The sequence below is a fragment of the Blastomyces dermatitidis genome (genome assembly GCF_000003525.1).
Source record: "Blastomyces dermatitidis ER-3 genomic scaffold supercont1.8, whole genome shotgun sequence".
Lineage (NCBI taxonomy): Eukaryota > Fungi > Ascomycota > Eurotiomycetes > Onygenales > Ajellomycetaceae > Blastomyces > Blastomyces dermatitidis.
Window position 1 is genome coordinate 292928 of NW_025544781.1, and position 23095 is coordinate 316022.

The 23095-nt window shown below is 36.2% G+C and overlaps 6 protein-coding genes across 7 annotated transcripts; 3 read left to right on the forward strand and 3 right to left on the reverse strand.

Moving 5' to 3' along the window:
• Nucleotides 1–397: 397 nt before the first annotated feature.
• Nucleotides 398–2315, forward strand: BDCG_17455. 2 transcript variants are annotated; one of them, XM_045426577.1, is made up of 4 exons: nt 398–561; nt 707–889; nt 951–1415; nt 1478–2314. In XM_045426577.1, the coding sequence occupies exon 3, from the start codon at nt 1104–1106 to the stop codon at nt 1368–1370; it is 267 nt and encodes an 88-aa protein (XP_045281964.1). In that variant the 5' UTR covers nt 398–561; nt 707–889; nt 951–1103; the 3' UTR covers nt 1371–1415; nt 1478–2314. The 2 variants fall into 2 exon arrangements, with proteins under 2 accessions (XP_045281964.1, XP_045281963.1); XM_045426576.1 differs by having other exon boundaries at nt 398–889; nt 1478–2315.
• Nucleotides 2316–4119: 1804 nt separating this feature from the next.
• BDCG_07081 (uncharacterized protein) lies at nt 4120–4893 on the reverse strand (the record flags this gene model as incomplete). The annotated part of the gene is made up of 3 exons (XM_045422848.1): nt 4120–4230; nt 4296–4834; nt 4887–4893. The coding sequence occupies 3 exons, from the start codon at nt 4891–4893 to the stop codon at nt 4120–4122; spliced, it is 657 nt and encodes a 218-aa protein (XP_045278396.1).
• A 702-nt stretch (nt 4894–5595) lies between these two features.
• On the reverse strand, nt 5596–7934 carry BDCG_07082 (uncharacterized protein; the record flags this gene model as incomplete). The annotated part of the gene is made up of 5 exons (XM_045422849.1): nt 7428–7934; nt 7181–7317; nt 6923–7061; nt 6448–6872; nt 5596–6079 (listed from the first exon to the last, which is right to left on the reverse strand). Exons 1-5 carry the CDS (start codon nt 7548–7550, stop codon nt 5596–5598), a joined length of 1308 nt encoding a protein of 435 aa, XP_045278397.1. The 5' UTR covers nt 7551–7934.
• On the forward strand, nt 7825–10755 carry BDCG_07083 (uncharacterized protein). The gene is made up of 3 exons (XM_045422850.1): nt 7825–9175; nt 9226–9936; nt 10034–10755. The coding sequence occupies exons 1-3, from the start codon at nt 8533–8535 to the stop codon at nt 10234–10236; spliced, it is 1557 nt and encodes a 518-aa protein (XP_045281965.1). The 5' UTR covers nt 7825–8532; the 3' UTR covers nt 10237–10755.
• Nucleotides 10251–10822, reverse strand: BDCG_07084 (uncharacterized protein; the record flags this gene model as incomplete). The annotated part of the gene is made up of 3 exons (XM_045422851.1): nt 10251–10334; nt 10367–10594; nt 10745–10822. 3 exons carry the CDS (start codon nt 10820–10822, stop codon nt 10251–10253), a joined length of 390 nt encoding a protein of 129 aa, XP_045281966.1.
• A 7868-nt stretch (nt 10823–18690) lies between these two features.
• BDCG_17456 (uncharacterized protein) lies at nt 18691–18930 on the forward strand (the record flags this gene model as incomplete). The annotated part of the gene is made up of 1 exon (XM_045426578.1): nt 18691–18930. The coding sequence occupies one exon, from the start codon at nt 18691–18693 to the stop codon at nt 18928–18930; it is 240 nt and encodes a 79-aa protein (XP_045281967.1).
• Nucleotides 18931–23095: the final 4165 nt, after the last annotated feature.

Here is a 23095-nt window from a genome sequence, read left to right on the forward strand (position 1 = left end):
TTTTAGAGATAATCTCATAATAATAAGCTGATGTCTTATAGACTCTGTAGTACTCTTCTTCTATTTTCTCTCAAAAGATTTTTTTTAGAAGTTTAATAAAACTATACAAGTGTAAAATTTCTGAAGCAGTTACCATATATGATCCAACTGAAAACTATATCCCTAGACGGCATACGCAGTAGTATGCGTTTCCACCGAATAACGCATCTGCGACAAGGCTACTGTGGTCAGCCCATGGCTAATGTTTGCATAATGGAGCATATGATCAGAATATATCGGAGTAAGGGGCGGTTTTATGTTGTATTTATTGCGCGGAACCAATCGCTGGCTTGCACGCAAATACCCTGAAACGCAAATAAATGTGAACCAACTCCTGGATTTGGGTCATCGATGCCTAGGCTTCCAAAACCCCCAAATAAAAATGATTGTTTTTCGTCGACTGGGGATGATTTGTCAGCCCCAGCACAAAGTAGCTTTTGGCCTTGGTGAACAGGGATATTTTTCATGTTGCAGGCAACAAAGCATGGATGGAGCAACGCAAGGCGCGAATGGTATCACAAGGTAAATGTTGGTGTTGGGGGGACATTGGATTCTGCCTAGATTCTGCATTCCTGTTGCGAATAGTCCGCCGTACAAACGGGTGGACAAGCACTCTTAAAATGGAGCTACGCAACTTACCATGAGAACTGACTGAGAGATCCTTCAGAACCTTTGACCGTCAACAAAGAAGCAGCAGACCTTATACACCATTCATCTCACTCGTCCACACATAATGAAAATCAACAACGTTCGTCCGCGGCATGTGGTTTTCCATCAGGAGCTGCACTGCAATGACTCCGCCGCGGTCTTCTTTGTATCAGTTCGGGGATTTGAATGCGTTATGAAAGTGGTGAGCACTATCTATCTTGATAGATGATATCAAATAGAGCTGACCGAGAGCCGGCAAATAGCACCATGACCCCGGACATGGGCGTATTCATGAACGTGAAGCCACTGCCTACCAATGACTCCAGGTGCATGGCGTGGCTGAAAAGGGCTATGTGCCTCAATTCTATGGAAGCATGGAAAAGCTTGAACCTGAATTTTGACAGTCAAATCTAAATATGTTTATAAATGACACAGAGCTCCCAAGTGCGATATTTATTGAATATATTCCCAACATGCGTCAATTGCATCTTGACACCTTTTCCAAAGATTGTATGACTAAATTTGTCCAGGTCATCAAAGCTATTACTGCTGCACTGGTCATGCATAATGATCTGAAAGCTAGAAATTTCATGATCACTCCTGGAGAAAGGGTGGTACTGCTGGATTTCAATCGGGCCAGGACATACAATAACAACATCATAACGGCTGAGCAGCAAGAATGACTCCAGGAGAATGTGCAGATTGTGCAGGACCTTGGGCGTCTACTTGTAGGTCCCACTTACCTGGGAGCTGTCACTATAGATATACCCGACTTACTTACAGATTCTAGGAAATGGATGTTGCTGAAGGCCGCTTGAATCATTCCTACCTCTACTTTTGCACCTAAATCCGAGACGGGTTGCTTCTGCACGAATGGAGGACACACTCACACAGCAGGAGGATGTTTTTTTTTTCAGTCCGCCGCCAAGGACGACCAATTCTCATTTTTTCTACACAGTCCTCAAACAGTCAGATAAGGGGAAAGCCCAGCCACATCAAATGTTATTAGAAGCTAGATTTCAGTAAGGCACTATCCCAAAGGAAGTCATATTCATTCTGGCCTAGAAGCTCTATTGATATGGCCTATCACATTCCAGTCCTCCCACAGCTATGGCTCTGTCCTTTTGCTTTTCTTTGAATCAGTACCTAGAAACCCGCCTGATTTGCAATAGGGGGGTTTCCATTCATAGAGTGGCCGGGATTTTCCATCAGTTTCTGAAAGCCACTTAATAAAGGGATTTGCATCTTTGTGAGTTGTTTCCATTCACAGAGTGGCCGGGGTTTTCCACCAGTGGATTTGATCGGCGTGTCTAAGGACGTGGGAGGTATGCTCACCGGGGGGGTCACTCGCCAGACGGTGGCGATGAGGTCGAGGACGGTTTTCTAGATGTTCACATCAGTTGCATTTTGGATTACGAGCCGCGCCAACGCTTGACAGTAGTTATAGATGAAGTAAGCTTGTAAGAGGCGTCTAAATAAACCAACAAAATCAGAAGCAAGGATTTCATTCCCACCCTCTATTGTTATTCCATTCTCAGATGTATATCATTGTTAAAAGTTTAGTCTATAATAGTTGCTCTCTTGTACTGCGTAATGTGCAGGTAGAATTATGTCATGTGCACGCCCGGCCGCTGTGCCCAACAGATACTCGGGACCTCGGAGAAATATTAAGCTTTCGGGATCTTCCAATCACGATTCGATTGCTCTTTCCCCTCTCTTACCACATCTGTGGGTTGGGTGGTACCTTAATCCTAAATAGGAATAGTCGACCTTCCTCTCTCAATCCCCTATTTTGTTCGCGCTTATTACCATTCCGTCGCGATCGAATAGGATTAATCTCCACCCGGTTCTTGCTCGGCGGCTCTAAAGAAAATATTTTGAATATAGTAATCTTCAAAAATTAATTAATAACCACCACCACATCTATCTATAACATAAAGATTATCTATATACTCATTAGAAGGTGTAGAATCCACTGTAAGTTGAGATTCTATAGAATTATCTTGTTGTGGTTGAGTGGCTGTAGATTTTATAGATTTGATTCCAATTAATTGAAGAGTCTTATTGAATGTCTTTTTCATCTCATCTGCTCTACAGGTCGCGATCTTGCAATTGGCATTCTTAATAGTGAGAACTTCACCTACTTGTACCTGCCTGCAGGAGGATTTGATGACCTGATGTCTATTTGCTCAATAATGATCTGCAAGTTCATCCTCACAGTGCACATTCAATTCCGCCTGAACCATACTACTCTTGAAGATCTTGTTCAACCACCTTGTCAAACCAGGTGTAAGAGTATCCTTCACATCTTCTAAGGCCTTGACTGCTGCATTGATTTGATGACATAGTTTTGCAACCATCTCTGAAGAGATTAATTGCAAGAAGGCAGTTGACAGTCAATCTGCAGGTGGCAGGGTAAAGTGATCACATACATCATCATCACCATTGTATATGTTGAGATCCAGGACATCATCAATGGTAAGAGGTCTCAATTAATTGAGAATTATATCACAATTAACTGGATACATTTCACAGTCAGCAAAGCCAGCTCTCACAGTGCCAGGTTTGAATGCTTGTAGTCAGATGCTCTTCAGATTAGTAAGAAATTGTTCACAGCAGCTTCAATATACTTGATGATGAGTGGGTAAAAATTAATGTTCAATTGATGAATTCATATCTTAATTGCCTCTTCCTGGCTGTCATTCAATACTCAATTCAGTGAAACCCTCATAGTCCTTGATTTCTTCCCATTGATCCTCTCATACAAGATGGCATATGAGACTTTGAATTCTTGCAACAGAGACATGATTTTTAATTTTGAATTGCTTTTGTACATGTTAACAGCTCTTTGCAACTGCTTCTCAGTGTAATTAGAAGATTTAGACATGGTTATAATTAATGATGATTATTTGAAGATGAAGAATGAAGATATTGAAAATATTTTCTTTACAGTGTGGTTTTCCGTACGCTGTGGCGCACTCACTACAGAGAGTGAGTAAGCATGGCACGGTTAGTGGGTAACTCCACTGGACAAGTAGCGGCTGCCTTCGCCACATGATTATCTCATGCCTTCGGAATTTCACGGGCCGAAGAGAGAGATTACATAAGAGGTGTTGTTCTGTAGGCTACTGGGGCAAAAGAGCTCAATCACCACCAGCGCACTGCTGGTAGAAGGGCCGACCAACCGCGGGACCCCCAACATGTTCTATAACTAGTTAGAACGCGATCAACCTGCATCTAATATCCCCAAGGTTCGCGACCGCGGCGCAATCCCGCTTGATACATTGGTTCCAGTTCCACCCCTTTATGATAGCCCTCAGCTCGTCTCCAGATAACACCCAGTAACAACAATACATTGAGTCAATGAAGATGGTGAACAAGAAGCAGAAAGGGGCGAATTATTTACATCCATGATTGGCCGACTTCTTCCTTTTACAGCATATGAAAATCTTGTAGCCATTCTTGTAAATCCAACTCAATCACCTTCTGAACTTCGTGGCTTTGTACGGCTATTCCTGCAAAAGCAGGATGCTGAAAAGCATGCTGTTTGATATTTTCCTTGTCTTCAATTAGCCCCATTATTCATCTTCAACTCGGCCTACACGTACCTTCGCATTGCGCAGCGTATATTCAAAATCCTCGAAAGCCTTGAAACTCCAGTCCCGCCGAAATCTGTTCCTGCTCCAAATATCCCTAAGCTCATCATTTGGAAAGGAAGATATGAATGAGCGGAGGTCGTCTTGTCCAAATTTATCAGGTCCAAAATGCCATGCAAGGACAGAAAGTAATGTCATTTCAGGAAATGGGAACTCATCGCACCAGCGATCTATATCCTCCTGGGGTATCAAGCTGCTATCAGCAGCCCAACAACAGATGATACACTCCACTGCTTTCTGGCTGCATTTTTTGGCCCAGGGAGACTCAAATATACTCCCACTGTTCGATGCCATTTGGGCCATATTCTCGATGCTGAGGACATCGTCGGCGGGGGTATCTTCAGTAGCCGATTCACTCTGGGTGGATGTTGCTTGGACAGGATTGGATAGGGGCGTGTCCATCGGCGGAGCCTTTTTCAACTGACCATGAAGGTTATCCTCGCTTTTCCGCTTGCGTGGGTTCCCTGGTGGGAGTCGCAGTGAGCATTGATCTGATAGGAAAAGTTAGCGTACCCCATCAACAAAAATTATAGACGAACTAACCCGACATCTTCTTAGGAAGGTGCACAAGATATCTTTGTCTCCAAGGAAGCGTAAGAAGACGGTGGGTAGCATGGAGGAAACTGGGACAATCGGCTCTTTTAATATCATTGCCTGACTTGCAAGGTGGATCCGATACTGGGTATCAGAATTCGGTAAAAAATACTGGAAAAACCTAGCCCATCCTTACTGAAAATTAAGAATCTTAGCCTAACCAGCCCGTCACCGGAGATTGGGGATCGCTTTCAATAAGTTGGGATTTTTATTGACAAACTTAAAAACATTGATTCGCGCTATGGAACATGGCAAAATACACTAGATCACATGTATATGTCCGTTGCCATTGCGGTACCTGATGGATTACTATCGTGAGCAAACCCCGAGATGTGCATTGTGGTGTGTAAGGGATTCTTTACCTATCTTCTTGTGATAGTTTATAAAGCTGACGACGTTATATGCGCGTGCCTCGGAAATGGAAGAACTTCGGTAGTAGCAAGGTTCTGGTTGAACAATCCAGGGCAGACATGCTGGGGCAATCAAGCATTCTTATACCAATCTGCCTAACTCTTACTACAGGGCTTACAAGGAAATCAAAAAATCAAAAATCAAAAACACAAAGTATATTGAAACAATTTATTGGACTGGCTGCCCCTACCAAAATAGTAACATACTTTTTTTTTGCGAGGATCCACAAGACCAACAAAAAACAGCCCTAATCATCTTCAAACTCCGTGGTGGGTGACGTTGATCCACTACTCTCGTCAAGTCGAATGCCCAAGTCCCGAAGGGTGTAATTATGCGGCGCGAGTTTCGTCCATGGCTTTAACCCATCCTCACTGGAAACCAGGAATCTTAGCACCATCAATCCTTCACGAGGTTTCATTTCGAAACCGACGAAAATGCAATACCGCTGGCGGGATCCAGGAATATCCGCTTTCTCGTTGTCATCCATTTCAATGGTCCCATCGGCAAGCAGGATACTCTTGAAATACGATACGCGATAGCGTACTACGTCCTGTGGCCGTACACCCCACCGTTCCCATGCCATTCGATCCTTCCAAGCTCGGGCCTTGTGTTTCTCGTGCCTTGAACGGTCATCCATCGAAGCCATTAAATCGTACGAGAAAGATTCGGGGCCCTGATCCTCGGGGAAAAGCAATTCCTTTTCGTTATTAGCCGATGCAAGAGAATGAAGCCTGCACGAAGGAAGATATTGCAACGGCGTCTCGTTCTGGAGGGTGAGGGGGGATGGAATTCTGTCACGCCTGATGCGCATATTCAAAATGGGAGGTGTAGAGTAATGACAGGACGACCAACAGCAAGATTTTAAAAAGTGAGAGTTGTCTATCAGTTTGCAGGTGTGCAAGACATAGAAGAGTCTGTAGAAAGAGAGATGCGGACGGCGAAAGATTGGCAAGAAGTAAGTTACCATTTATATACAACACCTCACGGCCGGGTAAGGTTAAAACAATGACAGGTTGGCCACTGAGAGATGGAGGGCTGTACAGGGGAACTGAGAAATTATATACAACGCCGACACCAATCGCAGCATTCATGTATGTACCTCCACATGTCCGTCCATAATCCAATCACAAAGCTCATAATGACAGCCGAACCAATCTTCCAATCGCATGTGCACTCCCACCCCGAAGATAGTCTTTTGTTTTCCCACCGTATGATCCGCCCAGGCCACGTATTCAGAGCTTCGGACGGGATAGTTATGGAGTGGGTATGTGATCCGGAAAAAGAGAGTGTAACAGTGCAAGGAAAATCAGTCTTTTCACCAGTGATATGCAGGTGGCCATTACTAAATGGGTACAACCGGATGTATCGCATTACATCCCTGATATAGCCAGCCTCAAACGCCATGGCAGCCCCCGCCCACGAGCTCATAAGATCGGGTAGTGAGGCTGGGAGTAACTTGCCAGTGCCTGCACTGACAAAGTAGCTGTCTCCACGCTTTAGAAGTTGGAGAACAGGGGCCGAAGCCTGGTTCTGTTAGCGAAAGCTACCACATACTGGGGAGGAAGGACATGTACCGTTGGCATGATCTCAAAACTAGAGGATTTTACAGGTGCTCCCCGCAAGCTGGCAACGGTGCTCCGCTGGACTGTGTGCTCAACTTCGACTGAAAAGTTTTTAGTTCGGGCGATGATTGTCATGCGCATTGTTCTGCTTCTACGTCAGTGACTCCCAGCAGAGACAACAAGTAAGAAGACTGCCAATGTACGCGGCGCAGGTTGGTTCAAACTCAAATTGAAACACTCATATGGCAAAGGAATAATATGTCAACCCACTTTGTATGATAATAGTAATCGCGCCCTTCGCATGAAACGATGGCAGCAAATTTTCTCCTTGCGTGTATCCGAGTGCGAACCAACGTGGATGAGCAGCCTGTATTCGAACAAAACAACGAGCGAGCGGTGAAGCATCTCTTATAGTCAAAAGCATTGAAGTGCAAAGTCGGCCTCAATTAGTATCAAGGTAGTGATCCCTTGCATGAGGATGGCATGGACTCAAACTGGACATGTATATCGCACTCGCCTTCCACGGATTGAGATGTCCTCTCCCGGGTGATCGACACAAGTTTCCCATGCCCTCAACACAGTCCAACCCCTGGTAGCACCTCTGGTCATTGGGTTTTGCGTGGCAGCCACCATCCCACATGTACTACAATAGCCTAGGTGACGAGTACACAACAGCAGCATCGAACACGCTGTGATATCTGTTAAAGCTGTCCTTAATGGGAAAAGGAAGTCCAAAAGGCTCATTTTCGGGCTCAATATCACTCTTGTCTGGAGTCTAGGCCATCACGGCGCAGCTGCTACTATGCGGCGTTGGCGAGGAGAAACCGAGTAGTCTGGACCGTTGGTACGGGGGCGGGAAACGACCCGTCTGTGGCAAGTCAGCCACAAAACAACGATCCCTGTGCTTTTGGAAATTTAGCCTCCTTATACAGACCAATCATAAGCCTATCTGTCCCGCCGTTCGCTGGCTGCTCCCCCAGCGTTGGCGGGCTGGCCAGTGAACTACCAATAAAACAAAATTTCGTTGGCGGGCTCACCAACGAACTACCAATAAAACAATAGTTTGTTCGCTGGCTGCTCCGCTAGCGTTGGCGGGCTGGCTAGTGAACTACCAATAAAACAAGATTTCGTTGGCGGCAAACAATGCTACCAATATTCGCGTTGCCGCTGATCTCATCTGGCTCATTTCGCCTTGTCAAATTCTTGCCGGAGCTCTGTTCTTCTCCTTTCCTTGAGTTCAACAGCCCAAGATGACAGTTGATTCGGGAATACTGTCAATTTTGAAGGCCTTACTGCGAGTATCTCCAGACTTGCTAAGGGTCCATCGCATGGATGTAATTCTTGCTCTCGAGACAATTGCAGAATGAGTTGGAGTAACAGTTATTCGACACCCTTCCAGTGCATCCTATCTGCAGGTGCACACTGCTACTCGCTCCTTCCACTCTTCTCCTACTCCTATCAACAACGAATTGCTTCAGCAAACCACTGGCACTCTAGACAATGCTTATGAAGATGGTTTGATCTGTTCCGTTTCTGTGGGCCCTGGATCAGTTCAGCAACCCACTGCTCCAAATTCCACTTCTGAAAAGGAGAATTCAGTACCCGAAGATGAGACGCAACCTATGATGGGTGCTGTACTTTCAGAGACATGCTCTTCCAATTCCAGTTCCCCTCCCTCGCCTCGGGCTCAGCGTCTTTTACAGAAGATAAAAGAAAAACTCAATGACATCTGCCAATTCTCGAAACACAGTCCACACAACATAGTCGAAGGATTTTTTGAGAATTTATGGAGTGAAGACTGTCGCCTTGACCATATAAAAAGCATTACCGGAAAGCACACACCAGAGCCTAAGAAAAGATTCATCCAGTGCCTTGCTCAGCAATCCCTAGCACTTGATTTCCATCAATGGGAAAGCAATCTGCAACAAGCAGGAAGCACAAGGCTAGATGATGTGTCCAGAATACCGTCATCAGCCAGGAGTAAGAATGGGAACTTTAGACATTACGTGGAACGCGTGGCCAGGTTCATTGACACTGAAACTGCTTACATCGCGCTCAAGCGTGGAACTAAACAACTGGCAGTTGAGAATGTGTGTAACACCTCTGGAATAGAGATAGCAATATCCTTTGCGTATGGATCCTTTGATGCTCTGACTTATCTAGATATTCATAACTTTTGTTCCCTTCTCAAAGATCAAAAAAAGATACTTGATACCCTCAAAAAAGTTTCATGTTGGGTTGAGTTGAGCCAGTCAACATACAATGGTGAGGACCGACTGTTCAAAGGGGATGTTCTTTACTCACACATCATGTAGGACGCAGGCAAAATAAACGACGTTGCCCTGAAAGCCCCCAATCCCGCTCGTCCTCCTACGCAGCCAGACGCCGTCGTTTGGTTCCACAACCCCGTATCATTAGAGAAATCAGGCCACGATTCTCTGGAGGAACCGCTGCCAGAGTACCCAATGATACGCAGAATTCTGAAAACCCATCGGCACCTAACCTTCATCCCCCTGAAATGGACTATCCAGATTCGACAGCCCTCTATGGCACCGATGGGAATCTGCCTCGATACCAAACAAGGAATTCCCCGAGTTCGTGCCAGTCTAGCGGACTGGATTCTCTGGCAAATGCTGCGACCAACCTATCTCATTCTTTAGAGGCAGTGAATCCAGGGCGCAGAGATAACGGTTCTGGATCATACAATACGAATATTGAGCAGCCGATGCCTTCTAGAAATTATTCTTCTGAATCATACAATACTAATATAGAGCAGTCGATGCCTTCCCAGGATTACCCTCAAAGCACAGAGGAGCATCCAATCAGCCCCTTTGACCCCTCAGTATACATGGAAATGGGGACCTTACCAAGTGCTAGAGGAGTGGAACATCCAACTCACCCTTTCGACCCTTCCAGTTATATGCAGATAGGGACTTTGCCATATGACGATGAGGCGGGACGTTCAACTACCCCTTTTGACCCTTCTATGTATATGCAAAACGGGATACATGCAAATGGGAACTTTGGTAAATATACAATCAATCACATTTCAATCAGTCACGCTATATGCAAACGGAGGATCTACCCAATTTCAATGCTGACTGTCAAATTCTACCCGCACAGCATTACCAGTATCAAGCCAACTGCAGTCTTCATACCCGATGAATATTAACGTTAATACTTGCGATCTCAGGCCTACCGTGGACGACCGACAAAGAGACACACTAGTGTTGGAAGAAGCTCGCCAGTCCCGTCATGGTATATATATGTCCCAGGATCTAGGGACCCACCGGGAAGCAGACATGGGTCGCCGGATATTTTGTTGATCGGGATAATGTATTCAGGACCGGTTTTGTTGGCGATGGGTATACGCGTGGAAATTCGCCATGCAGTGTAGCCGAAGTGCTTGAAGCGGGGCGTTAGACTAATGTCTGGTTTGGAAAGATTTTCACTTACACTGAGCTTCAAGGCCTCTAGAAGAGGAACAACATAATCATTAAGGCTTTCATTCGCATATTTCACATTCCCATTGCTCTCAGTCATCTCAACAACTGCTTTGCCAGTCAAAATGGCATCTTGTAACTTCTTGAGTTTTTCGTTTCCCTCTTCTGAAATTTGATGGCACTCTGTCAATGTAGGCATTATAACAAAACGACTTGTCGAGAAAGTGCAGTAGGTAAGGATCTGTTTGACATAGTTTAGTTAGCCTAAATATACGTTGGCCGATGAAGCCTTAATGCGTATTGGGTCTCACCAGGAAAAAGTCTTGAGGTCTTAACTTAACAGTATCAGATATGGGGTGCAAAGCTCTCCTCCAGTCTTGATGAAATTCACTATTTGCTCCAGAACATTTCGGTAAATGGCGGGGTTTGGTTTGGTGGGACAATTGCTGACACAGCAATCTTTCATCATGTGACAGCGTGTTTTCCTGAACATTTTCCTTATCTCAGCGGGCTCAGACCTCTGGCTCGGTTTGAACAGGTTGCAGACTAATCCGGCATGACACTAACCTACTTTTGATACAAGTCATGTGCTCAGAGCAATCCTCACCAGAGAGTCTGAGAAGAAATGGTTCCATCTTCAATGAAGATTCCTGAGATTTATAAGGATTTTTCAGATTCTTCAACTTTGACTTTCTATTACTATATATTCACATATCTTTAAGATTTGAAAATCACCTTAGCTTATAGCTAAAGAGAAGAAGAATAGAAATATTTCTTTAATATTTCAAAAAAATCTATATTTAAGATAGATATATACTCTTGAAAATGATTATATTTTTTAATCTCAGAATTTCTAAGAGTTTTTTTTTATATGAGAAATTGAATTAAAATTCCTGTATTCAAAAATACACTAGTCAACTTTGAGATAATACTTCTATTCTAAGAACTTAAGATATGAATATAAAAATCAGATACATTATAAGAACATTATTATTTTAAGATTTTAAGATAATATAGAAATGATGAATCTATGAAGTTAAGTTGAAATTCTCTTTTATACTCAGAATACTGAGTAAATTCTTTCTATATTATTAATAATCAGAAACTGTTTCTTCTCAGATACTTTGTAAGATATCATCACTCACATAATCTGATTTTACTATTTGAATTAGCTTATTGCTTATTTGAGATTAGCTCATGATATAATCATCAATTCAGTGTTAAAACAGTAATGAATATCTGGAGAAGTGTCTGAGCTTGCTGAGATAACATTTTCCTAATACTCTAAATACCTAAAATAGTCAGAATGAAAGAGGTATGTATTTGTCTTGATTATAACCTCGAGCTGATCTCTCAAATCCACCGCACCTTCTTCACACCTTTCAATCCTTTCCATCATTTCAGTCACTTTAACCCTTTTACCGCTTGAATTGGCACTCTCAGCTTTGATACACAGCAACCTTGTTCTTGCAACACGTTGGCTCTTCCGTGCCGTTCGCAAATTTACAGGATTTCTTTGTGTATGGAGCGTCAAATATTAGCGGTGAGGTTAACTATGAAAAGCATTAATTCACATCTCATAGCGTCCATTTCTACGGTGATTATTTACAGTGTCAAATTCGAGATGAGGGGCTCATTCAGCTCAGAGAGAAAAAAGAAATCATTTTTGAAGGGGCATTGCACTTGGGTGAGCTGTGAGCAGAATGCAAGTATTAACATTCACGTAAATAACCGGTTGTCTTGGCTGCGTCTTGTGATGTATACCGCGGACAAACGTTGATCCGTGTTTTTTTGGGCAAGGTTGGAATTATTCACCACTCCAAGGATTATCGCCTTAAAAATGATATGGTGTAATTGATAGAGCTTTGTTTGAATGGGCAGAAAGAGATAATTATCGGATTGACGATATCGCCGATTCCAATCTACATAGCCACTAATTACAAAAAAGTCTCATTCGCCGGTATCATTTCCAACTGGAAATCATGTCAATCAGTAACCATATATCCAATGAGCATCACAAGGGAGTAGTTCGTGATGTTTGATAACCTAAACGGCACCTAGCATGAGGGTTACAGTTGAACATGGTGCCAACTTTTGACTCACTTTTCTGAACACACGTTCAACTTTAGTGCTCTCTCTAAAATATATATCCACTACACACATATTACTAATACAGTCCGACCACCCCCAACACTCAGTTTCTTAGTGTAGAGATAGATTAGAGAGTTGAAAATTAGAATTAGTATTAAAATTAGTATTATAATGAGCTAGAATGAGCTAAAACCTTTGAAAAATATGAAAAATCAATATTATGAGAGGTGTAGAGATGATGTGTATGTAGTTTTAATGAGGTACTGCCATGGATCAAAACTGAAGTGTGGTTGGAACCACGCGGAGCTGTTTTTCCGGCCCGAGCTAGCATCACTCAACTTTCTTTGCATCACATGCAAAGATGAATCAATCACTGATAGCCTAGTCGCAGATGCAGGAAACGCATACAGTTTTCAGTTGAATAATTTGCGGAGGAAGCGAAGCAAAATATATAATGAAAACCCTGGTTATTAAAAGGTGAAGAATTTTCTTTTTGAAGATTCTCATGTGAATACAGCTCACTGATTGATATAGAATTAAGTGAAGTGCAATTCTGTGACATTGCACTATAACTTCTACACACTCATAACATATTTATCTTTCATCTCATCAATTATATCATCTACTCTGTACAGATTCTTGAATAATAGATTACATATCTTATTAACTATCTACTCTGTACAGATTCTTGAATAGATAATATATTTAATCAATTATCTCTTATAGATTCTCAAGAATGAATAACATATTAAAAGTCTGTATTCACTGCTTATGAAATCAGTCTCTTAATTAATTTATTTCTTTACAGTATTTTACTACTTCTACAGCTATCTATCTTTAATACTGCACTCAGAGAACTCAGATATTATAATCTTCTCTTATTATATCTTTTCTATCACTGATTATCTCTTTACACTGTATAGAACTGTAAATAAATATATATAGTGAAATCAGATTCTTCTACAGTCACAGATTCTATAATAAATAAGTCTGAACTTCTCTCATTATCTTAGATATATTAATACTTTATATAATTAACAGCAGTCTCTTGAGCCTGTGAATAGTCTATTGAAATAGATATATTATCTAAGATTAAGTTTTATCACTGTAAGATTTATAGTTCTGATATATCTTTATTAACAGCAGTCTGTAAAAAGAAAATTATCATTTAAAGAGCTCACTATATTATTAGATATTATAAAGAACATTTCTCATTAACTTTATTCTTAACTTAATTGAGAAAATAGCTGTGACTGCTATCTTTAATAATTAATTTATCTTCTGATTCTATAGATCTCTCTTCAGTCTTTCATTAATTATCTATATTATTATTCAACTCATTCTTAAGTTAACTTTATTTCACTTTTACAGATATACTTCTGCTATAGATATTTTTTATATTGTTTTTCTTACTCTTAACTTCTTAAAGCTCTGTTTCTCAGAGCTCTGCAGATCTGTTCATTAATTAATTTAATAAAAAAGTTAGTAGTCTCTTAATATCTCAGCACTCTATATAATCTGAAAGCTTAATTAATATATTAAATATAGAAGCTCTTATAATTCTTCAGAAATATAATCAGTTATAGACTGCAATTATCTCAGACTCTCTGATAAATTCTCAGAGTTCTACTTATCTTACAGATTCAGCTGTTAATTCTGATAATTAATAGTATATGTAGAAATTTCATTATACACTTGAAGATTTATAGATGAAGATCTGTAATTATTATTAAATTCACTAATTCAGAATAAATCTTTAAGATAATATTTATACTTATTATTATACTGTTGATTTGAGACAGCTGTTTAATAAGCTGTTTTTATTCTCTTAAGAGAATAATCTTGATCTCAGTAATCTTGATTCAGATCTTTCTATTCTCAGTCAGATTAAAGAGATTTTAATTTTATATATATATATCTTCATTAAGGTTTATCAAGTCAGAGTAGACTGGCTGCTGAGATTATGAATTTCACATTTAATCTCATTTGATCTGATCTCATACATTTCTTGGCGTGAATCCTGCTGAGACTGACTATCAAAAAAACATGCAAAGTGACTATATATCAGATTTTAAAATGAAACCATGACTTGAAAAAAATGAGAAAGTGATCTCATTTAATCTCATTTAGTCTCATTCTTAGTATAAAGTTACTATTTTTAGACATTTTAAGGTTTTTTTTAGACTATTTTTAATTTTTTAAAAAGTAACACTTTTTGATAATACTCAAATGAGATTTAAAGTCATTTAAAGCAATAAAAATAATTTAAATTGAGAAGTGAAAATCATGATCTTATTTGAAAAATGTGATAAGAGTAGACAGTAAGTCTCACTGAGACAGTATGAAACTACTATCTAATGTTAAAACTGTGTAATGAAATCAGTTAAATTAGTAATAAGACTATTAAAAAATCTGATTCTGATCTCAGACACAGTCACACAGTCAGTCTAAGTCAGAGAACATTAGTATAAGTATAAAGACTATATTATTAACTTTCTTAGAGATACTAACTATATTTATAACACTCTCTCACTTCTTTCTAAGAATCTTGATATTATTATATTAAAGTCTTTAAATTCAAATACAGATCTCTGCTTATAATATCAGTTTTATCAAGATTTCATAATTTATAAAGAAGCTGTTACTCAATAATTAATCTATCTCTATAAAAATTATTCTGATTATCAGAATATTGTGATTAATAAAGAGACTTAAAATCAATTATCTGAAAATAAAAATATCTCTGATCAGATTTCTTTTCATAAGCTTAATAAGCAAGAATTAACAGTTATTGAGAATGAGAATTATTTAAATCTTGATAACTTGAATATCTCATCTGAATACTCTGATATTTCAGATCTTTTAATCTCACAGTCTGAAGTTAAGTAACTTTATTATAAACTTAAAATACTACAGTGAGAATAGGCCCCGGTGGCTGAATGATTAATGCGGCCACTCAGTAGCGCCTTGGCGTGGGAAACCAAGGCGCGTGGGTTCGAAACCCGCAGAGAATACATTAAATCCGGAACTCAAGCACCTCAGGTTTCTAATAAATACAGAGGTGTACAAATCACTTCAATGAATCGCTCTATGTTCCTGGGCTGAGAAGTTATTATCACATGTATCTAATTGTCACTTCTTTGTATTTTCCTATGTTCTTGTTATCTTGGCGTGGTCTCAACACCTGTATTTCCTCCTGTATAATTAATACTTAATCTGTATTTAACATCATGCAAGAACTCATCATAAGCTCCGCTTGTATATAAGTATAATGAAAGAATAATAATAATAATAACAGTGAGAATAGATTGATTATCTCACTCTGTCTTCAGTCTATAATACATTATTTAGTGAGTTTAATAATACTTATTCACTCTTTTCTTAAGTCTTTTCAACACTTTTCTCATAAGATGAAGCTGAATTTATTCTCTCTAGATAAAGAATAATTAGTCTTGTAGATTATACACAGTTTCTTTTTAAATATTATAATAACTGTTTTATCTATTATAGCTGTTTTTAATATATTCTTTTCAATTCTCTATTTCATAGATAGATTAATAATTGAGACTGCTTTTTCTACAATTAAACTAATTCTCTTATTAAGAATATCACTTTAAAGAAGTTACAGACTGCTTTTACTACTAATACTTTATAATTTATCACAATTTTAAATTCACTTACATGATTTGCAGAGAGTCTTCATGAAATCTGTTCTTTTTAAAGTATAAAATGTTGTCAGCTATAAGTCTATATTTGAGATATCAGATCTTTACATCTATTTCTTACTCTTTTAATCACAGATTATTACTGAGATAATCTGATGCATTACTTCTCTGACTATATTATTTGAAAGTATAACACTGATCTTAAGAGATTAAAGTTTGTAAAAGATAGTATTTATAACTAGACTGACTGTGTGACCGTGTCTGAGATCAGAATCAAACTTTATAGTTATTATGTTATCTAAAAGTATTACTTCTAATCATAATTTGTATTCATTACATTGATCTCAAATCTTATTATTTCAAATATTAAAGGTTTCAGATTCACTTTTCAAATAAAAATCTAGTCTCAGATAAAGAATATATTTAAATTCTTAGTCACATTTTCATTCTGATCTCATTATTAAAAATGATATTAAATAAGATTATGAAATCATTTCTCACTTACATAATATTATAATATAGTGCTTATTTGTTGAAAATTCAATAGAAAGTATTATCAAATATTATTACTTTTCTGAATACAGATTATAATTAATATCATTTTAATTTAAAAAAAATGTAAAATACAAAAAATAATAAAAAAATAAAAAATAAAACAATAAGAAAAAATCACAACAAAAAAAAAAAAGAGAAAGAAAAAAAGAAGAGAAAGAAAAAAAGAGACAGAAAGAGAAAGAAAAATAAAAAAAAAAGAAAAAGAAAAAAATAAAAAATAAAAATAAAAAAAAATCAAGATTGCAGAGTCACAGTATTCTTAAAATACTCACTCTTCAGAGTCTTTACAATGTTTATTATTAACTGTATATCTCTCACAGTAAGAATAACACAGCTGTAATGAGTTATTATCTTAATATTATCTAATAAATAATCAGTATATATCTATATAAATGTGAATAATTAGAAAATATACACTTAAAAAGTGTGATCAGAGTGAACTCTACTGTCACTTGAATAATATTAAGAATAGAATACTGAAATTAATGATTCTTCTCATTAATTTTATAAACAAGGCATATGAAGATAGTCTTAAGAAATATAAAAGCTTCTAATTTCTGATAGAAATGAATCTCACAGAGAGACTCTATTTTCATTATATCAGAGACTGAGTGTTACTAAAAAGCATTACTTCAATGCATATATACTTACTATAATGATTTATTCTCTGCATATGTGACTGAGAGTTACAGCTTTCTTATACTGTATAACTCTCTCTGAGATGCTGTTATCAGTTTGCAACTCACACAGTCTCTCAGTTCAGTATACACTATGTATATACAGCTCTGTGTGCTGAGGCTGTGTTAGTCATTATAATCTGATATGATACTCACTTTTCACAGGTCATGTTTCATTTGATTAAGAGAAGAGAGAAACACAACTACTGTTTTATTTAAAAGAGAATGAGTAATTAAATCTGTAGAAGATAATTTGATTTCTTCTGTATTTAAAATTTAATTAGTCTATACTCTTCAATTTAAGAGTTTTGAGAGTGTTTTAATAGTTTTTATATCAGCTTGAAATTAGTGATTGATTGAAGAAGAGAAAAGAGAGAAGAAAGAAATGAGAATAACTTATCTTTATAATATGAAAACAGAGAATTACTGCAATCATTTATTCTAGTAATAAAGATCTGTTTTCTGCATGTATCTCTGATATAGATTATATAATAACTGCATACAAAGAATATCAACAGTATATGTATTGAATGAAGATGATATTACTATGCAATACTGTAGCTGTTTCTGTACATTACTGAAAGCTGTTAATATTTTCTTTAAGTCTCTTTATATTTGATAAGTCAGTAATATATTTCAATACACTCTCTTTTTCATTATTATTATTATCATCATCATCATTATCATCATTATCACTATTATTATTATTATTATCATCATCATCATCATTATTATTATCATTATTATTACTATTATTATATTATTTCTGATCATCTCTTCTATCTTCATCTCTCTTCAATACTCACTGAAATCAATCATGTTATTTCTCTTTAAATATTCTGTGATTCTGCGAACTATCAAGGCGCGTGAGCATCATCACAGATTGAAGAAAGAGAAGAAGAAGATGTTTAAGTAAGAGAAGACAGATCACAAGATATGTTATAATGCCTTGAAGAGGCTCTGTAAGAAAGTAGAATGATAATAATTTTAAGTAACACTTTTGATAGATTTAGACTGAACTAAGTATAGAAATAATACAGATGACACTACTTATAAAAGATTGAAGAAGAAGACAGTGAAGAGTCTTATACAGTAGCAGTGAGACTAGAAGAAGTCTCAAGAATAATTTGAGATTAAGATGAAGAGAGAGAGAGAGAAGAAGAGTATTACTGTAAATAAACAGTAGCAGAAGAAGATTGAGAGAATGTTAAAGTAAGAGATAAAGAAGTCAAAACTGATAAGTTTTTTATTTATTAAGAGATAATAATTTTTAATAATACTTCTATTCTCTAATTGATTAGTAGAAGCTGACAGAGAAGGAGAGAATTGAGATCTTGTTCAGATCTTAAATGCACTTCATAATTCAGAACATTGAGAAGACAGCTCTTCTCTCTGAGCATGTCAATCTGCTTACTACTGAGATGAAACCTGAGACAGCAGATCAGAAAATGCGGGATTTTGAGATGCAGATTAATCTGGCTGAGAAGAAGCAGCAGAAACTCTTCTCTGAGAAGGCAGTGAAGAGAGATTTTAAGATGATTATCATTTCAGATGAGAAGAAGAAGAAGAAGAAGAAGAATGAGAAGTGAATTATAAAGAATGATAAGAAGAATGAGAAAGAGAAGAAAGATAATGAGTAGAAAAGATTTTTTTCTTTTTATATTAGTTAGTTATAAGTTCATAATTATTAATAATTGAAATTAATTTTGAGTTTTTAAAAATTATTGTACAAGTTGTAATCAAGTCAGGAATAATATATATATATATATATATATATATTTAACTATTATAATTCACAAATCACTATAATGTATAAGTATCAACATTTTTTCAACATTGATATTCATAATATTAATATATTTTTAATGATATTATCTGATAATATAATTTAGTAACACTCTCTTTCACAATATTAATATATTTCAAGAAATATAATAGAGATTAATCAAGATTATTTATTTACTTTTATACATTGATAATATTCAATCTGAGTTAGTACTATTATTATTATTATTATTATTATTCTTTCATTATACTCATATGCAAGCGGAGCTTATGATGAGTCCTTGCGTGATGTTAAATACAGGTCAAGTGTTGATTATACAGGAGGAAATACAGGTGTTGAGACCATGTCAAGATAACAAGAACATAGGAAATACAAAGAAGTGACAATTAGATACATGCGATAATAACTTCCCAGCCCAGGAACATAGAGCAATTTTATTGAAGTGATTTGTACACCTCTGTATTTATTAGAAACCTGAGGTGCTTGGGTTCTGGATTTAATGTATCCCCTGCGGGTTTCAAACCCACACGCCCTGGTTTCCCACGCCAAGGCGCTACCGGGTGGCCGCATTATTATTATTATTATTATTATTATTATTATTATTATTATTCTTCAATTATAGATGTATGCAGTCAGAGACTATGACATCTATCTGAGAACTTTAGTTCTCAGAGTTTTTTCTATGTCTGTAAAGTTAACTATTATACATTCATCAATTTCAGATATGCAAAATCAGAAAATTCCAGCTCAGAATACAAAAACTGTTTACAAATTGCAGTGTTTTAACATCATCTCATACTTTGAAATCATTTAACAATATCATGACAAAGGAAAAGAGAACACAGTCTTAAAGATAGACACATTAAATAGATAGACAGAAAGAAATTGAAAGAAAAAGATAAAATAAAGAAAGACTGTAATAAAACAAATTATTAAAAGATAGTATATAGCTGTTTTAACAGACTATATCTGGTTGATTTTCTCCTCTTCATATTCAGATAATTCTGAATTTAGCTATTTTCTTATAGCTGCTTGAGTTTCTGATAGAAAGTCTATTAAGTATTTAATTTCTGTCTCAGTTGAGAATAAGAATCTTATATTTAATTGATTTAGATTATACTTCTCTTTCAATCTGACTCTGAGACTATTGTATAATGCACAGTGTATTACAATATACTCAGAATTCTCATTTGTATTACAGAATGAGCATTCTATTAAGTTAAATCTATCATCAAATCTTTGTATATAAGATTTGAAATAGTCATGTTCTAGTTTCAGCTGTATTATAGATAAGAATATTTTCTTTTTACATTTAATTAAACAAGATTTTCACTTGAGCTTTGTTTCAAATCTTGAATAATATATACTCTTCTTTTATTTCTGCCAGCTTTCATTCCACTTGTGTAAACAAGATTCTTTTATTTTTCTCTTTATAAAAGATCAGAACACAATTTTTTGAATAGATCTGCTTAATTCTGCACTCTTTTTTACAGCTGAATCAGTCAATTCATTGTCATGAATATTTATATGAGCAGAAACCCAGTGCAGATGAATAATCAGCTTTGATATTCTTCTCTTTTGAATTTTCAAAACAGAGTTTAAGATCAGTTCAAGATTCATTTGATCATTATAAATCTGACTATTTCTAAGTCTTTTTAAAGCAGCTTGACTATCAGAGAATATTCATATCTCTTTCAAACAATTTCCTCTTCTATGAGATTTTATTTCAATGAGTTTGAAAGCTTTCACTATTGTAAATAGTTCAGCATCAAAGACTTCATATTCAGAGCCTATATTTCAGAAATCTGAGATAAAATTGATATTATCTTCAGTATAAGCAATGCCTGCATCTAATCTATTCAAGTTCTCATTTTTTGAGTCATCTGAATAAATCAGAATAGAGTCTTTTATATTGATTGTAGAAATCCTCTTTAAATGCTGTTCATATTCTTTCTCTTTTGATAGTTCACTTATTTATACATCTATAAGAGATTCAAGCTTTTCTCTTCAGAGAGATAACTTCTCATGATCAACTTTTTCAACATTTAAAGAAGAAAATTGATTTTTAATCAGAGAGCATAGTCTGTACAGTTGAGAAGACATTTTCTTTGAAGAATTATTTTCATTTCAATCAAGAAATCTATTTCAATCCAGTTCATTTTCAGAGTTAATTGATGAAAATGAAGAAGAGACTCTTTCTCTGATTATATGATTTGAGCTCATCTTTATAACTCTCAGAGCATAGTTCATACAGGCCTTTTCAAATCTAATAGCAGAAGAAGGAATTGAAGCTTCAATTTTCATTGCTTTAATAGAAGATGATTTGAATGCTTTCAGAATTCTTCTCAAGACTCTGTTTTACAGACTTTGAAAGAGTTCAGTGAAATTCCCTTGATTATTTCATCAAACTTGAACTTTATAATCAGCTACTGATGTAATACAGGCTATATATAACTATCTCATAGTCTGAAAGAATAGACCTCTCTCTGTATTTGATAGTCTGATTATATTATTTAATAGTCTTTCTGTCTTGACAGTTCTTTGTTGAATGTGATATTTAAAATTCAACTTGAAGTTTAACCATACTTCTAATCATTTGACATTTACACTGGGTTTTATCTCTCTATTTAAAAGAGTTAGAGATAGTTCTTTCTCATTGAATCTAGAAAAGAAATGAATTAACTCAGTTTTATTCATATCAAATTGAATTTGATTGATATCTGCTCTAATAAAGATTTCCTTTACAGCTTCTTCAATTACTTTCAAATTCTCTTTGATAGTTTTTGAGCTGTAGACTAGATCAATATTATTCATATAACTCAGAGATCACACTATTCTCATATTTCTATTTTTAAATAGATATGCAGTGTATATTATAAATAAAATGAGTGAGATTGAAGATCTCTGTGATACTTCTATTTTTATCTCAGTCTTATCTTATTTCATTTCATCAAAGAAGAGTTGTATACTTCTTCTAGATATAAAACAGTTAACTCATTTTATTAGAGAAAGTGACAGTTTTAATATCTTCAATGTCTGAACTAACTTTGACTTTGAAACATGATCAAATGCTTCTTTTATATTAATAAAAACTGCAGTTGAGACCAGATCCTCATGCTTTGCTATTTGAATATTATGAACAACTGAGAGAACAGTGTCAATTACAGAACACTGTTTTCTATCTCTCATTTGTTCACTGAATAAAAGAGAATCATCTATAGAGCTTATAAAAGATAGTTAAGTAGCTATTATCTTTTCTAAAACCTTTTCTAGACAGTTCAATAGAGATATTACTCTATATGACTTAGAAATTGAAGTTTTTCTATTAGGTTGTACAAGAATCACTTCAGTGACTTCTCTTCAGCATTCAGAATGATATTCATTTTTCAAGAGATTGAAAAAGAGCTCAAAATATTCATTCTTTAAGTAGGAATATGTATTCTGAATAATCAAGTGATTAATTGAATCAGAATCTGCAGCAGTTTTAACAGAACTTGAGAAGATAGCTGACTCTAATTCATCTTTTGTAAGATTAGGCCATTTCCAGTCATTTTCATCAATGTAGTTGAGAAGTGATATATTCTCTTTCTCTGAATCTGAATCTGAATCTGAATCTGAATCTGATGAGTTCTCAAAGAGAATTCTTATGAAAGCTTGACATTTTTCCTTAAAAGAGTTTGCTGTATATGATTCATTCTGAAACTCATATTCTAAGACTGAAAGTTTTGCTACACTTCTTGTTTTAATATAGTTAAAAGCTTTAAAAACTTCCTTCTCTTGTGCTTCTTCAAGAAATTTATTCCAGCAGTCTGTTTTAGCTCTTTTAATATCTGAAAAATATTCATTTCTGACAGCTTTGAACTCTTTATCAGATATTACATCATTCTTTCAATCTCTTCTAGCAGTAGCTAATTCTTTTCTTTTAGATGAGATATTCTCATTTCATCAAGGTTTTCAATACTCAGAAG

Bases quoted from the DNA above. Each gene is read 5' to 3' on its own strand.
- BDCG_17455 (XM_045426576.1), top strand. From the start codon at position 1,104: ATGTTTATAAATGACACAGAGCTCCCAAGTGCGATATTTATTGAATAT.
- BDCG_07083 (XM_045422850.1), top strand. From the start codon at position 8,533: ATGATGGGTGCTGTACTTTCAGAGACATGCTCTTCCAATTCCAGTTCC. The intron at 9,176-9,225 runs GTGAGGACCGAC...CACATCATGTAG, and splicing joins GAGCCAGTCAACATACAATG to GACGCAGGCAAAATAAACGA. The intron at 9,937-10,033 runs GTAAATATACAA...CTACCCGCACAG, and splicing joins ACATGCAAATGGGAACTTTG to CATTACCAGTATCAAGCCAA.